Source organism: Loxodonta africana, chromosome 10, assembly GCF_030014295.1.
Source record: "Loxodonta africana isolate mLoxAfr1 chromosome 10, mLoxAfr1.hap2, whole genome shotgun sequence".
Classification (NCBI taxonomy): Eukaryota; Metazoa; Chordata; class Mammalia; order Proboscidea; family Elephantidae; genus Loxodonta; species Loxodonta africana.
In genome coordinates, this window is record NC_087351.1 from 117,325,332 (window position 1) to 117,337,820 (window position 12,489).

The 12,489-nt window shown below is 51.2% G+C and overlaps 1 protein-coding gene across 9 annotated transcripts in view; it reads left to right on the forward strand.

The window, feature by feature from the left end:
• The window catches only part of MARK3 (microtubule affinity regulating kinase 3), a 99,255-nt gene extending 92,533 nt beyond the window's left edge, over positions 1-6,722 (forward strand). For 6 of the 9 annotated variants that reach the window (XM_064293028.1, XM_064293029.1, XM_010588850.3 and 3 more), the window contains 3 exons: positions 825-851; positions 2,025-2,069; positions 4,060-6,722. In XM_064293028.1, the coding sequence (XP_064149098.1) occupies positions 825-851; positions 2,025-2,069; positions 4,060-4,405 (418 nt within the window). In that variant the 3' untranslated portion in view covers positions 4,406-6,722. The remainder of the gene's footprint in view (positions 1-824; positions 852-2,024; positions 2,070-4,059) is intronic. The other 3 variants (XM_023546585.2, XM_023546586.2, XM_023546584.2) reach the window with 2 other exon arrangements.
• The last annotated feature ends 5,767 nt before the right edge of the window (positions 6,723-12,489 follow it).

The following is a 12,489-nucleotide window of genomic DNA, read 5'->3' on the forward strand; positions in this document are numbered from 1 at the left end:
AACCTTAACTTATTTTTTCTTAAAAAGTGACTTTTATAGTATTAGTGTAACAAACATGCTGTTACTGTTTAAATTGTCTTCCTAAAATAAGTAATGATTAGATGATTTAAAGGCTAAACATTCTATAATGAGATTTTTAATATTTATGCCTAAGGAGGTGAGGTTTTTGTCCATGAGAAACTAAAGAAATTTGATTGTTACTCTATCCCGAGCTCGTTGCCGTTTAGTCAACTCTGACTCTTAGCGTTGCAGATGGCTTCTTCAGCACAAGACGTGGAATTCCGTTATCTAAAAGCATATCTAGCGCTAGCAGCCCTGGTGGCACAGTGGCTAAGCAGTCGGCTGTGAACTGAAAGGTTGGCGACTGGAGCCCACCAGCCGCTCTGCTAGAGGAAGATGTGGCTATCTGTTCCCGTAAAAATTGCACCCTTGGAAACCCTATGAAGCAGTTCCGCCCTATCCTGTAGGGTCACTATGAACCACAATCGACTGGATGGCAACGGGTTTGGGGTTTTTGACTTACATGTAGTTCTGAAGAATCTGTGTAATTACAGCTAATGTCAGTACTTACTGCTGAGTTTTTTCTTACAAGTACACATTTATTCACGCTTCTGCTTAAAAGATCATATAGTCATTTAATTACCTAATAGTTTTACTTTTCAGTAAATGGCCCCGTTTGTTGAAGTGTCATTGTTCATTGGCCAAAACAGAAGTTCTGTTTTGTTTGCTTTTTTCTTTCTCTCTGTAATTGACAATATTTTCTATTTAATTTGTGCAAGTCGTTTTTGTTAATTTTTTTTTTTTTTTGGCTTAATTTCTTTTAGAAACATGTCATTCAGGTTTATCAAAAGGTAGGATTTATGTGTGCACATTTTTTTTTTCAATCCTCACCCCCAAATGGCTCCTGCAATTAACATCAGGTTTGGCTTTCTAGCCCTGTTTTTTCCTTAAAAACTAAACTTTCTGCTGAGAACTAAATACTTATTTCTTTGAAAGAAAAATGTTGAAGAGAAATACATTAACTTTGTCAGGCATTTAAAAGGGATGGTGGCCCGTGTGACCCAGGCCTGCGCATGCTCTGTGCACTCTCTCTCTCTGGTAGAATCATTCCGCATCCACATAATTCCGCCTCCGTACTAATGACACGTAGCATGCTCCCGAGGGAAGAATGGGACGCTCAGTAGCTCTGTGTACCATGAGTGCTTAGCCACAGCACGCAGACGGTAAGTCCTTGATTCACCGAAGGCTGAAGTGGCCACAGGCTTTGAAGGGACGGGGAAGTTGGCTGATAGTCTGACACTGGAAACGAGATGAAATTGAAATCTATGGCCTCAGTTGCTTTGGTGTTTTCAGAAATTAAGATGTGGGCACCTGCCACGCGGAAGGGTTTTAATATTTTCAGAGGGTCGAACAGTAAATAGTAAAAGCCTGAAAGTCACTTTCGCCAACCACAGAAGAGAGCGGGTCTTGTTACTGTTTCCTGAACTGTTGTAGTAAACATCTTTGGTGTAACAGGTGATTATTTTTTGATGTTGACAATCGAGGAACCACAAACATTTCTCCGTGTTGGAGTTCGCCCTTCTGAGGAAGAAAACCCGCCAGAGGGAGCCACACAGTACCATGTGCCTCTCCCCGGTCCTCAGAGGCTAGGGCGCCGTGTCCAGTGGGTAGGATTGATCTCCCCAGTTGCCAGATTTCTCCTTGGAAAGAAAATGTTGTAATCCAAAGTAAAATCCAGCCGATAGGCTCATTTGTTTCTAATTGGAAACCTGTCACCCAGTGGGGAGTGGTAGAAAAGGCCGAGTGACCGCAGCACCGCAGCGTCATGTGCTCAGGATGAGAGCCTGGCGGGAAGGCCATTGAAATCAAACACTGAGCAAGAGGCCCAAGAGGGTTAGTCGCCTGGTGACCAGAAAGTGCTTTGATTTGTTGATTGTGTGCTATTTGTCCGTCTGTGGTAGTCATGTCTGGTATGTAAGATCTCTCTTCTCTTTCCTCTTCTCTTCTACGCTCTTCTTATTAAGGCTTCCGACTGAACATGAGAGGAGCGGGAGATATGAGGGCTCCAGGTGAGGGCATGATTTCAATTTCAAATGTTTTCTAGCTGTTTACCTCATGTCTGCGGCCTGGGCCACGCATCACAGTCCACCTCTCAGGAAAGGCTTGCTCAGTGAGGTCAGCGCTGTGGGGAGTGGCCAGGGCAGTGTCACTCCCCGGCTGGCCACATGAGGGCGCCAGCGTGCTAGTACAGTGTCATATTTGAAGTTAGATGGGTTTTTTTTTTTAAGAATGGTGGTTATACAGTTGAATGTGTTGTTTTTAAATGCACTGTCGCTGTCACCACGTGGGCTTGGGGGTCATATGTAGGCTTGAGGGCTCAGTATCTCCCTCAGTTTGAGATCTTGTCCATTTGTGTCCCCTTCACACTGTCCCTGGTCTTTCTAAAACACAATGCTGCTCATACTGCCCTTCCGAATGAAAACCTTCAGTGCGTGCCCGTTGCCTGACAGACCTCGTCTGTGCGAGGCCCTGCTGGCATGGCACGCGTGGCCCAGCATCCACATCCCACTCCTACCACTCCCAGCCCAGGTCCTGTGGGGACCAGGATGTATCAGGACAGGTAAGCCTGGTGTGGGCTGCCGTGGTGCAGAGGCCATGCCCCGTGGCTCACACGTGTATCTCAGCGAGCCCTGAGCCTACCCTGCAGTCTGCCCCTTGCCTTTGTTTGTGTTCTTCCCTCTGCTCAAAACATCACATGTCATTGAAACAGCACAGGCTCTTCACAGCCTGTCTCCAGGAAGCCATGTCCTTGCCATCCTGTGTCTTCACTCACACCTGCCCCGGGTGGGCTCCACCTCTCCCTCTTTGGAGCCCTCCAGCGCACTTCTCGTACCTTTCCTGAGCTACCACATCTTCTTACAGCATAGTCTGGCTGACACCACCTCAGCTGTAAGCTTTTGCCCATTTTTGTAACCTGCTTGGTATCTTACACAGCACTTTGTACATAGGAAGCTCCCAATCAATTCTGGTAGGCAGAACCAAACAGTATTCTGCTAGCAGGCTGGGGCGGGGAGAGCGTGTGCACAAGTAAGACCTGTGGCCCACCCTCAGCTCACCCTTGGGATGGATTGGCCATAAGATTGCGTGTGTTCAACACACACATCCTGGATGTTTTTGATGCGCAAGCATGTTAGCTACCACAGTCCCCACTGAGGCATCCAGATACACACATGAGAAGGTAAACGAAGGTCTGTGGCCGTGATGATGACATGCCTGGGAGCTGTAAGCTATAGTTGCTGTGCTCCTGAGCTGTCCACTGGGATACGGCCTCACGGGAACCGGACCCCTGCCTGCACACCACCAATCATGCCCATGTTGCAGCCTCAGCAAGCAGAGGAGCCTTGACATCTCACCTTCTCTCTGTTTCAGTAGTAAGATAAATGCCAGCTGGGAAGTGGGAAGTTTAAATTAAAGTAGAGAGGAGAAACCACCAGGCAGGGTGAGCGAGGGTGGCTGGGGGGCTGCCCTTTCCCCACGGTGCTGTGCATCCAGGGTGCCGCCTGCAGAGTGAGCGGTTTGAACCACAGATGTTGTGGTCACAGGTACAGTGCAGGTTGTAATGAATTAAAAAGGAAAATCGTGCTAGAAGAGAATTAAGTAGCCAGAGCAGGGGCAGGTCTGTTGCGTGCCCCCCTTCCAGCTCCTCCCCGGTGGGTGATTGAACTGCAACAGTTCTGCAGGCCGGACCTGTGCGGGACCTGTCTGCACTCTGCCCCCTGGACAAGGCTTGATCCCTGTTTTCCCTGATTTTCAAAGATTCTGATTAGCAAATTATTTTCTTAATTTTAGTAAGTACAAAATGATGAAGATTTCCCAGCCAGGTAGAGTTTTGCAAGCGTGGCTTAGGATTTTGGGGGAAAAAGAAAGTAGAGGACTGCTGCTGCCTAGCGAAGGGGCAGGCTGTGGGGTGTGCTGTATCCAGGTGTTGCTGCACTAGATAAAGTAGCAAAAGTTGACTTTCTTGTGCAACTAAAAATAACCCTACCTTGTGCATTCCAGTCGCAATGTATCTGCCGAGCAGAAGGATGAAAACAAAGAAGCCAAGCCCCGTTCCCTTCGCTTTACCTGGAGCATGAAAACCACTAGTTCCATGGACCCCAGTGACATGATGCGGGAGATCCGCAAAGTCCTGGATGCCAACAACTGTGACTACGAGCAGAGGGAGCGCTTCCTGCTCTTCTGTGTCCATGGCGACGGGCGCGCCGAGAGCCTGGTGCAGTGGGAGATGGAGGTGTGCAAGCTGCCCCGGCTCTCGCTCAACGGGGTCCGCTTCAAGCGGATAGCAGGGACCTCCATCGCGTTCAAAAACATCGCTTCCAAGATTGCCAACGAGCTAAAGCTGTAAGCAGTAATTATGCTGTAAATGAAGTAGCCAGATCAAGTGTTTTCCTGAACACTGAGAAATATGTAGAACAATATTTAGGCAGTAACGTCTGCATCTTCTAAATCATGATATTAAAGTCTGAGAATGAACGCGCGCCCGGGAGCGAGAGCTGGCCTGTGTTCTGTCCAAGCACTACATTAAAGACGTGTGACACACCGCCCTCCGTCTGGTCTCCGTCGCACCGTGCCTCCTGCCCGCGGGTGAGCGTGGACAGTGCGGGTCAGGGAGTGTGCCTGGGAGAGGCTCCTTACGCCCTCTGCGGGAGATCATTTGGTGCTAAGACATTAAAATTGCCAAGGAGGAAAATACTGAATTACTACTACGCATTAACCTTAAGCCTTGTTGATAATTAATACAGGTTTACAGTTCATGACTGTGGTTTTGTGTTTGTTGTTCCGTGGGGTTTTTTTTAGTGCAAAAGGTTAAAATTTATAGTTGTGAACATTGCTTGTGTGTGTTTTTCTAAGTAGATTCCAAGATAATTAAAAATTCACTTTTTCTCAGTAAAATCTCGCGTTGTCTCCTAATACTTGTATTTAAAACGTAGATTAAGGCAGTCACTAAAAATACATATTTTTGTCCCCATCACCCAGCTGCACAGCAGAAGGAAGGTGGACAAAGGCCTAGGGCTGCTTTGTACTTAGCACAGACACCGACGTTTTGAGGTTACAAGGACCCCACCCCCCACCCCCAAATCCATCGACAAGAAGCCGGCCCTCCTGCTGACCTGGGAGTAAGGCAGCAGAATAGGCGCCAGCCCTGGGTATGCAGAAGCGTGGGGTCTGGTGTCTCTGGGCTTGTTCTCCATGAAGCTTGTAATTTTCCTCTCTTGTGATTCAGTGTGTGATTCAGTCCCACGGCTTTTTTCCAACACCTCTGGTTATGCTGAGGGGTGCCGAGCTAGCTCATCCATCAGTTTGATGCTTCACTCTCACGGGGACATTGTCACGTTGGCTGGTGTGCTATTTTGGGCTCTGGGTCCTTTTTTCTTGTTCCAAGTATGAAAGTCTGGACGGTTACTTGTCCATTCAGCAACTTCGTGGTCTGGTGGGCTGGGCACTGCTCTAGGCATTTGGGACACGCCCTCTGGAAGCTTACGTTCTGTCATTGTGGCAGTCAGTAGACAGTAAATGGTCAGAAATGGAAGAAGGTGATAAACATCACACAGAAAAGGAGCTGGGGGAGGGGTGCCGGGAAAGGGCAGGTCCCCGTGTTCTGTAGGGTGATCGGGCCCCCTTGCAGAGACTTGGTGGTGAGGGAGCAGCCCAGCAAGTTTCTGAGGAAGAGCCCTTAGCGACGGCGGGTGTCAGGCAGAGACCTGAGCTCGCAGAGGTGACTGCAGCAGGAGGAGTTGTCTGGTGCATTTAGATGGGTCACAGGGCTTTGATTTGAAGGAACACGCCTTTTTACCCTGAAGTCAGGAACTGCTAGGGGTTTCAAATAGAAAACAGGCCTGGCTTCGGTTGTGTTTTGATAGAGTTGCCCTGGCAGTTGGGTGAAAGGTTAGCTGTACGGGAGCCAGGAGAGTTGGCAGGAGGTCCTTTGTGGTAGAGCAGGCAGGGCCTGTGCTGGCTTAGCCAGATTGGGGTGCTGGGGATGACGGCTGCATTCCAGACATGTTTGGAAGTGAGTTAACTACATTTGTCCTTAAATTGGATGTGGGGTGAGCAGCAAAGGGAGGCGCCAAGGATGACCTAACACTTTTGGGGGAGTCCTTGGGTGGCACAAACAGGTAAGCACTCGACTGCTAGGTTGGTGGTTCAAACCCACCCCAGAGACACTGCAAACGAAAGGCCTGGCAGTCTGCTTCCAAGAGGTCACAGCCTTGAAAACCGTATGGAGCAGTTCTACTCTGAACACATGGGGTTGCCACAAGTTGGAAAGGATAGAATTGCTGTCGATTGAACTAGGGAAGGCTGCTGGTAGAAAAGTTGGGGGGTGGGGGGACTCAGGAGCTCAGGTGTGGACACGCTGAGTGTGTGGTGTCTTAGACACCAGGTCATGCACCGCCACCTCCACCGCCATCCCCCCCGTCACATCTTCACCGGAGTCATTTACTTCCTTCTGCAGATGCAGTTCCTCTCCAAGTTCTCTAGTGGGGCTCTGTACAAAGCCACGTGCAAAGATGGGGACTTCCCTGGCCATTTCTCCTGGTGCTGGCTGGTTTTTACATCCCCTTACATGTTGTGACCAAAAGGCAGTCAGTCAAACAGAACAAGGGGATACTATGTGGTTTAAAATTGGAAGAGGTGGCATCAGGGTTGCGTCCATTCACACTTACTCTTTCTGTGTGCTGAGCAAATCATCCGAGAAGCTGGACTGTATGAAGAACGGGGTATCAGGATTAGAGGAAGACGCATTAACAACCTGCGTTATACAGGTGACACAACCTTGCTTGCTGAAAGTGAAGAGGACTTGAAGCACTTACTGATGAAGATCAAAGACTACAGCCTCCAGTATGGATTACATCTCAACATAAAAACAGCAGAAATCTTCACAGCGGGACCAATAAGTTAACAATAATTTAATTCTACTTGGGTCAACAATCAACGCCCATGGAAGCAGCAGTCAGGAAATCAGACAACATATCACATTGGGCAAATCTGGTGCAAGATACCTGTTTAAAATTTTTAAAGAGCAAAAATATGGTCCACTTTGAGGACCAAGGTGGGCCTGACCCGAGCCATTGTAGTTTTAATTGCCCCATATGCATGCAAAAACTAGACAACGAATAAGAAGGACCAAAGATGAATCGATGCCTTTTAATTATGGTGTTGGCAAAGAATATTGAATATACCATGGACTGCCAGAAGAACCAACAAATCTATCTTGAAAGAAGTACAGTCAGAATGCTCCTTAGAAGCGAGAATAATAAGACTTAGTCTCGCTCACTTACTTTGGACGTGTCGTCAATCTCTAAAGAAGAAAATCACGTTTGGGAAAGTAGAGGATCCGCAAAAAAGAGGAAGACCCTCAGATGGATTGACACAGTGGCTACAACAGTGGTCCCAAATACAGCTATGATGTGTGAGGATGGCGCAGGACCGGGCAACGTTTTGTTCTGTTGTGCATGGGGTTGCGATTAGCCAGAACCGACTGAGCGGCACCTAACAACAGCAGTGTTGTGGCAGAGTGACCAAGAGAGGGTCCCCCTAGAGACCTCTGCCCTTGGCGTCCCTGTAAATGTCTGCTCTGTGGAGGGGAGGACGTTCTGCCATAAACAACCTTGTCCGCCTGGCACATGATCCTGAGCTGGGTTGTGAAATGCATGGCCGTGAGGCTCAGAGTCATTTCGAGTCCTACCCCGAACGGCTTCTGTCAGATCCCATGCCCAATCACCCTGCAGGCTGGGATGAGTCAGGCCTGCAAGCAGGGATGGAGCTGGGCCTGTTTCTCCCTTCAGTCTTTACAGGAATGTTCTCAAGGACAAGCTGAACACTAGAAGCTAAACTGCTTCAGGAGAAATTCATGACAGCCTGCCCTGCTGGAACGGCCACTGCTGATGCAGGCACACATTCTCCTCTGAGCTGATTGCGTAAGCAGTGGCTGTGTTTTAGTAAGTTCCTGATCCCATGAGAAATAGATGTGTGTCCAGAAAGCCCACGTCCACCCACACAAGTCTCCTGAGTTGTTTATATCTAAACGCTCTGTCAGCTGGTGTTGACGTGGCAATGTGTGTGTGTTCCTTTTATCAAGGTTACGTGGAAACTCATCCATTGCAGCTCTGTGTTCTCAGAATTGGCGTTTTATCCTGCATATAATGAATTTGTAAAGAAACATCCTGAAGTAATTGAAAATCATTTAGGACATGAAGACAGTGGCCACTTTTTCCTCCGCTCCCCAGGACCAGATGACGTCAGAGGTTGTGCTGCCGGTTTTATTACCCAACAAGCAGATGTTGTCCTGGTCCTGAAAATCCTGTTAACATTTAGCTGGTGCTGACTTCCTGCTGGCCTGGGTCAGGCAAAGCAGAGGAACCAGACAGCATTCCTGCAGACGACGACGTGCCTGGCTCCCGGCGTCCCTCCGTTTCAGAGAGCAGAGGCCTGCACAGAAAACTGGGCCAGGAACATGACCGATTTCCAGAAGCACAGCTGTGGTCATTCGCATGGCACATGTTTCTCCCAGAGCCTGGAGAATGATGATGTTTTAAAAAAGAAAAACCTCAGTACACAGACGTGAGGAGCAAGTTGCTGTTGCTGTGGAAACTAACTTTCTGAGCTTCTGAGTCTCCTGCCCCCTAGGCTGCTTCTCATCGAGGCTGTGCATTGGGATCTTGGCCGTCCTCAGAGCAGCTTCCTCTTCCCGAGTGCAGCATCAGGGATGCTGGTGTGCGGAAGGGTTTTGGACAAAAAAGAAAAGGACAAAGGGGGCATCAAAACGAGGTGGGGAAGGCAGGTGAGTGTGCCCCACTGTGCGTCTTCATCTGTGATGTTTATTCCACGGGGTCCTTTAGGCCCCTCACTGGCTCTCTGCAGGGGGAGCTGTTGCTCCTAGAACGACATGATGTGCAGACCGACCTCACAGGTGTGCGTCCAGCCCAGGTGCCTCCTTGGCCCACGTGGAGGAGGAACGAGTGAGAGCTGTTTTTAACTTGCTCTTTGGTTTTCAACTTTGGAAGACCAAAACCCAGGCTGAATTGGCATCTCCTCAGAGGCAGTTCCTGTCCGGTGGCGGCAGCATCCACATGGGGGATTGAACACACGGGGACTGAGATTGAGCACGTGTTCCAGCATCGTGGTTTCTGGAAGTCAGAGAGGGAGAGTCCAAGCTGTCCTGTCTCTGTTCCCAGAGAAGCCTCTGGAGGGACCTGGGGTGGGGGGGTGAGTTTGGGGAAGTGGAGAAACGGCAGGGGTGGGTGGCAAATGCCTGAGGTCTCTTCATGTCGGGCCAGACTTGGAAAGAGGAAGTCAGCTTGCTGGGAGCAGATATCACTGGGAGGCCTGTGGGGGCAGTATAGAAAACGGGGTGCTGGCTTCACCCACAGACTCCTGCCATAGTGTCTGGGGTCTGTGAGGCAGCCAAGCCCAAGTTTCATTTTAAAGCAGGCCTTCGTTCAGTCATTTCACCCAGAACTTGGGGAAGCCGCGTTCCTGAGTGAATGGCAAAGCACAGCCTAGGCCCATGGGTGTCGGCTCTGGGTTCGGGCCACCCGGTGTCCTGACAAATACGTGACCTCGGCACACTATTTAACCCCACTAGGCCTTTAACCTCCCTGTGAGGCAAGGGAATCCTGATGGTGTCCACCTCTGGGCTGTCCCTCCCCTCCCCCTTAGGCAGGGACTGAGCTTTTCAACATCTACTTCAGCCCTCAGGATGAGTACTGCCCACTGGGCTGAGCCATGAGGAGGAGGCTGTCTCTGTTTCCAAAGTGGAGAGTTCTGGACCTGTCCTGCCTCCTCCTCAGCTTGGAGCAATTGCAGATCTGCCCAGACGACAAGTGAAAGCAGGGAGCCAGGGCCTGGTAGACACACCCCTTACCTCCTCCAAGCTCCTGCTCAACATGCCTCCTCTAGAGGCCCTTCCCCTTAAAATTGCAACCCTTTCTCCCAGGCCCCCTGCCCAGCCCCACCTCTTCACCACCCACAGCACATGTCTTGCCAGTAGTCGGCACGGGTATTAGTAAGCTGTGTCTCTCCATTCTAGGATATAAACTCCATGGGGCCAGGATCTTGATCCTTTTTTTTTTTTCTGTATCCCAAGTACCTGAAATAGGGCCTGCCACATAGTACAAAATAAGTATTTGTTTAAAAAAAGAAAAAGAAGTGGGCAAGGGCTATCTAGAAAGTGCAAGGCCGCTCTAGTGGCTTGTGGTCAGAACTGTCGTCAAGGCCCCCCAGCCGCCCCCACCCCCGCAGGCCCAAGGATAAGACGGCAGCGGTGGTGCCCCACATTGGGTTTGTGGCACTGCCTCTTTGGTCTCCAGCAGCCCTTCCTGTGCCCCCCGGTCCAAGCTGGTGTTGGCTCTCCCACTGCTGGTGACACCTGTGTTTGTAACTCTCATGAGGGCTGTGCTCACAGAGTTGGATCCCACGGAGCTGCACTGGGCCGGCATCCACGTGCGCACTCAACTGAACAGGTTGAAACTCTGGGCTTCACGCTGCAGCTTCTGCCCAGCGTGGCGGTCGATGCAGCCTGTGAGCCTGCAGCTGCAAAGCTTGTCCCGGGGTGCTCACAGGCCCCAGCCCCCAGGAAAATGAGTCCGGAACAGGGAGGAGCCTGGGCTCTGGGTGGCCCTGAGCAGACACTGGTTGCTGAGACCACCTGAACCTCTCAGGGGAGGCAGGGGCTGGGGCCGAGGACCGGGTGCTTGGTTGCTATTTGGTTTGATTGCCTAGTTGGGATTTTTTTTGTTTGTTTTTTACTTTTTGTTGTTTGCATGACAGGGCTGGTTGGTTACAAATTGTAAGGTTCTCACTTCTTCCCAGCCCCCTAGAAAGTCGTACGGCAGCTCCAGGCTTTGGTGAAATTCCCTTTTGCTGAGTGGGTTGTTAATGGGTTGTTGAGAAGGGCCCCATGGGGGGTGTCAGGAGGAGAGATGACTGGTCACATGACCCCCTTCAGCCAATGCCTTTGCAGTTCCCTGCTCACCCTGTGTCCCGCCCAGTAACCCACCTCTGAGCACTGTTCTAAACCAGCCTCCTAGAACCCAGCCTTGGGGAGGGACGTGTGCCTGTGCCCCCAGGGCTGGGCAGAGGCTGGGTCTTCTGCGCAACAGCTTCCCGCACTGCAAGGAGTTTCTGCTCTGAGGAGGGCTCTGGGACAGGGCTCAGAGATTCGGAGTTTCAAATTGTTCTCCTGCCTTGAATGTTTGGATCTTTGAGTTAAATTGCTCCGATTTGTTTCTGGTGTCTCATTGTCCTTGAGTCTTCATCTCCTCTTTCGCAAACATATTTTTGGGGTGGGCGGGGACAGCTACTCTGTGCCAGGCCCTGTGCTGGTCCTGGGGGAACAAAGCAAACCCAGCAAAGCCCCTGTACCCTCAAGGGGAGGAGAGGGACACTCGGCCAACGCCTGAAAGTGGCTTGCAGGGAGCCTCTCCAGGTGGGGATGAGGTGCCTGTGAAGGTGGCAGGTGACCTGCTCAGGGGAAGAGGAAGGAGCCGCCCAGCGAGGGCCTGTGACTGACCCTGTCATGGTTGGTGTGGCAGACAGGGCCTGTCAGGGGTCTTGTGTCCACAGCCTCACTGGGGAGGTTCTGCCCTGACCCTGGGAGTCCAGGCCCCAAGGCTGAGGGAAGCGCAGCCTTGCGACGGGCCCTGCAAGCAGGCGCTCCTTCTAGGGCAGGGACTGCCCTGACTCATTTCCATGGCTCAGAGGGGCTGTCAGCAGCCAGAGGAGGTGTGAGCACATCCTGGGGGCAGCCATGCTGGTATGGTGGGGCGTGGTGTGGCGGTGCACTGGAGCAGTAGTGTGTGCAGCCATGTTCCTTAGCGTGGTGCCAGCAGCCCCCAGCTCTGCTCCCCAGTGCCGGTCCCTGTTGGCACGACGGTGTACCCAGATATGCCCCTGCTCATCCCCTCCTGCCTTTTCTGCAACTGCTGCCCCCCCCCCCCCACCCAGCACACAGCTCGCCTGGCAGCCTGAGCCCTGTGGTCCTCACCCCTGCCGCCTCACATCTTACATGCCCCATGCTGTGAGCAACTCAGACATGGACCCAGCCTGTCCATGTGGAGAGGTCCCGTGACAGACTGGCTGTGCTGTGCGTCCTTTTGTCCTGACGTAAACTAGGACAGGAAGACCAGTTCACACCACTCACTGAACAGACCCTGGAGCCTGGCTAGCAGGGAACAAATCCATGTTGCCGTGTGTCCTCCCTGCTGGTCTCCAGGGAGAATGAAGGGGGCCCTCAGGCTCCCAAGCAGACCCAACCCCAGTGCAGCCATAGAGGCAGTCCCAAGAAACTCCCACCAAGCCCAGAGCCAACTGCCCAGGTACAAGTGCTGACACATTGGTGGCATCTTTTTGAAGTGTCATTCCCTTGGAAGTGGTACTTCACGTGCCAGGCAGTTGGTGAATCGGAACTGTTGACGAGACAAGTTCTCA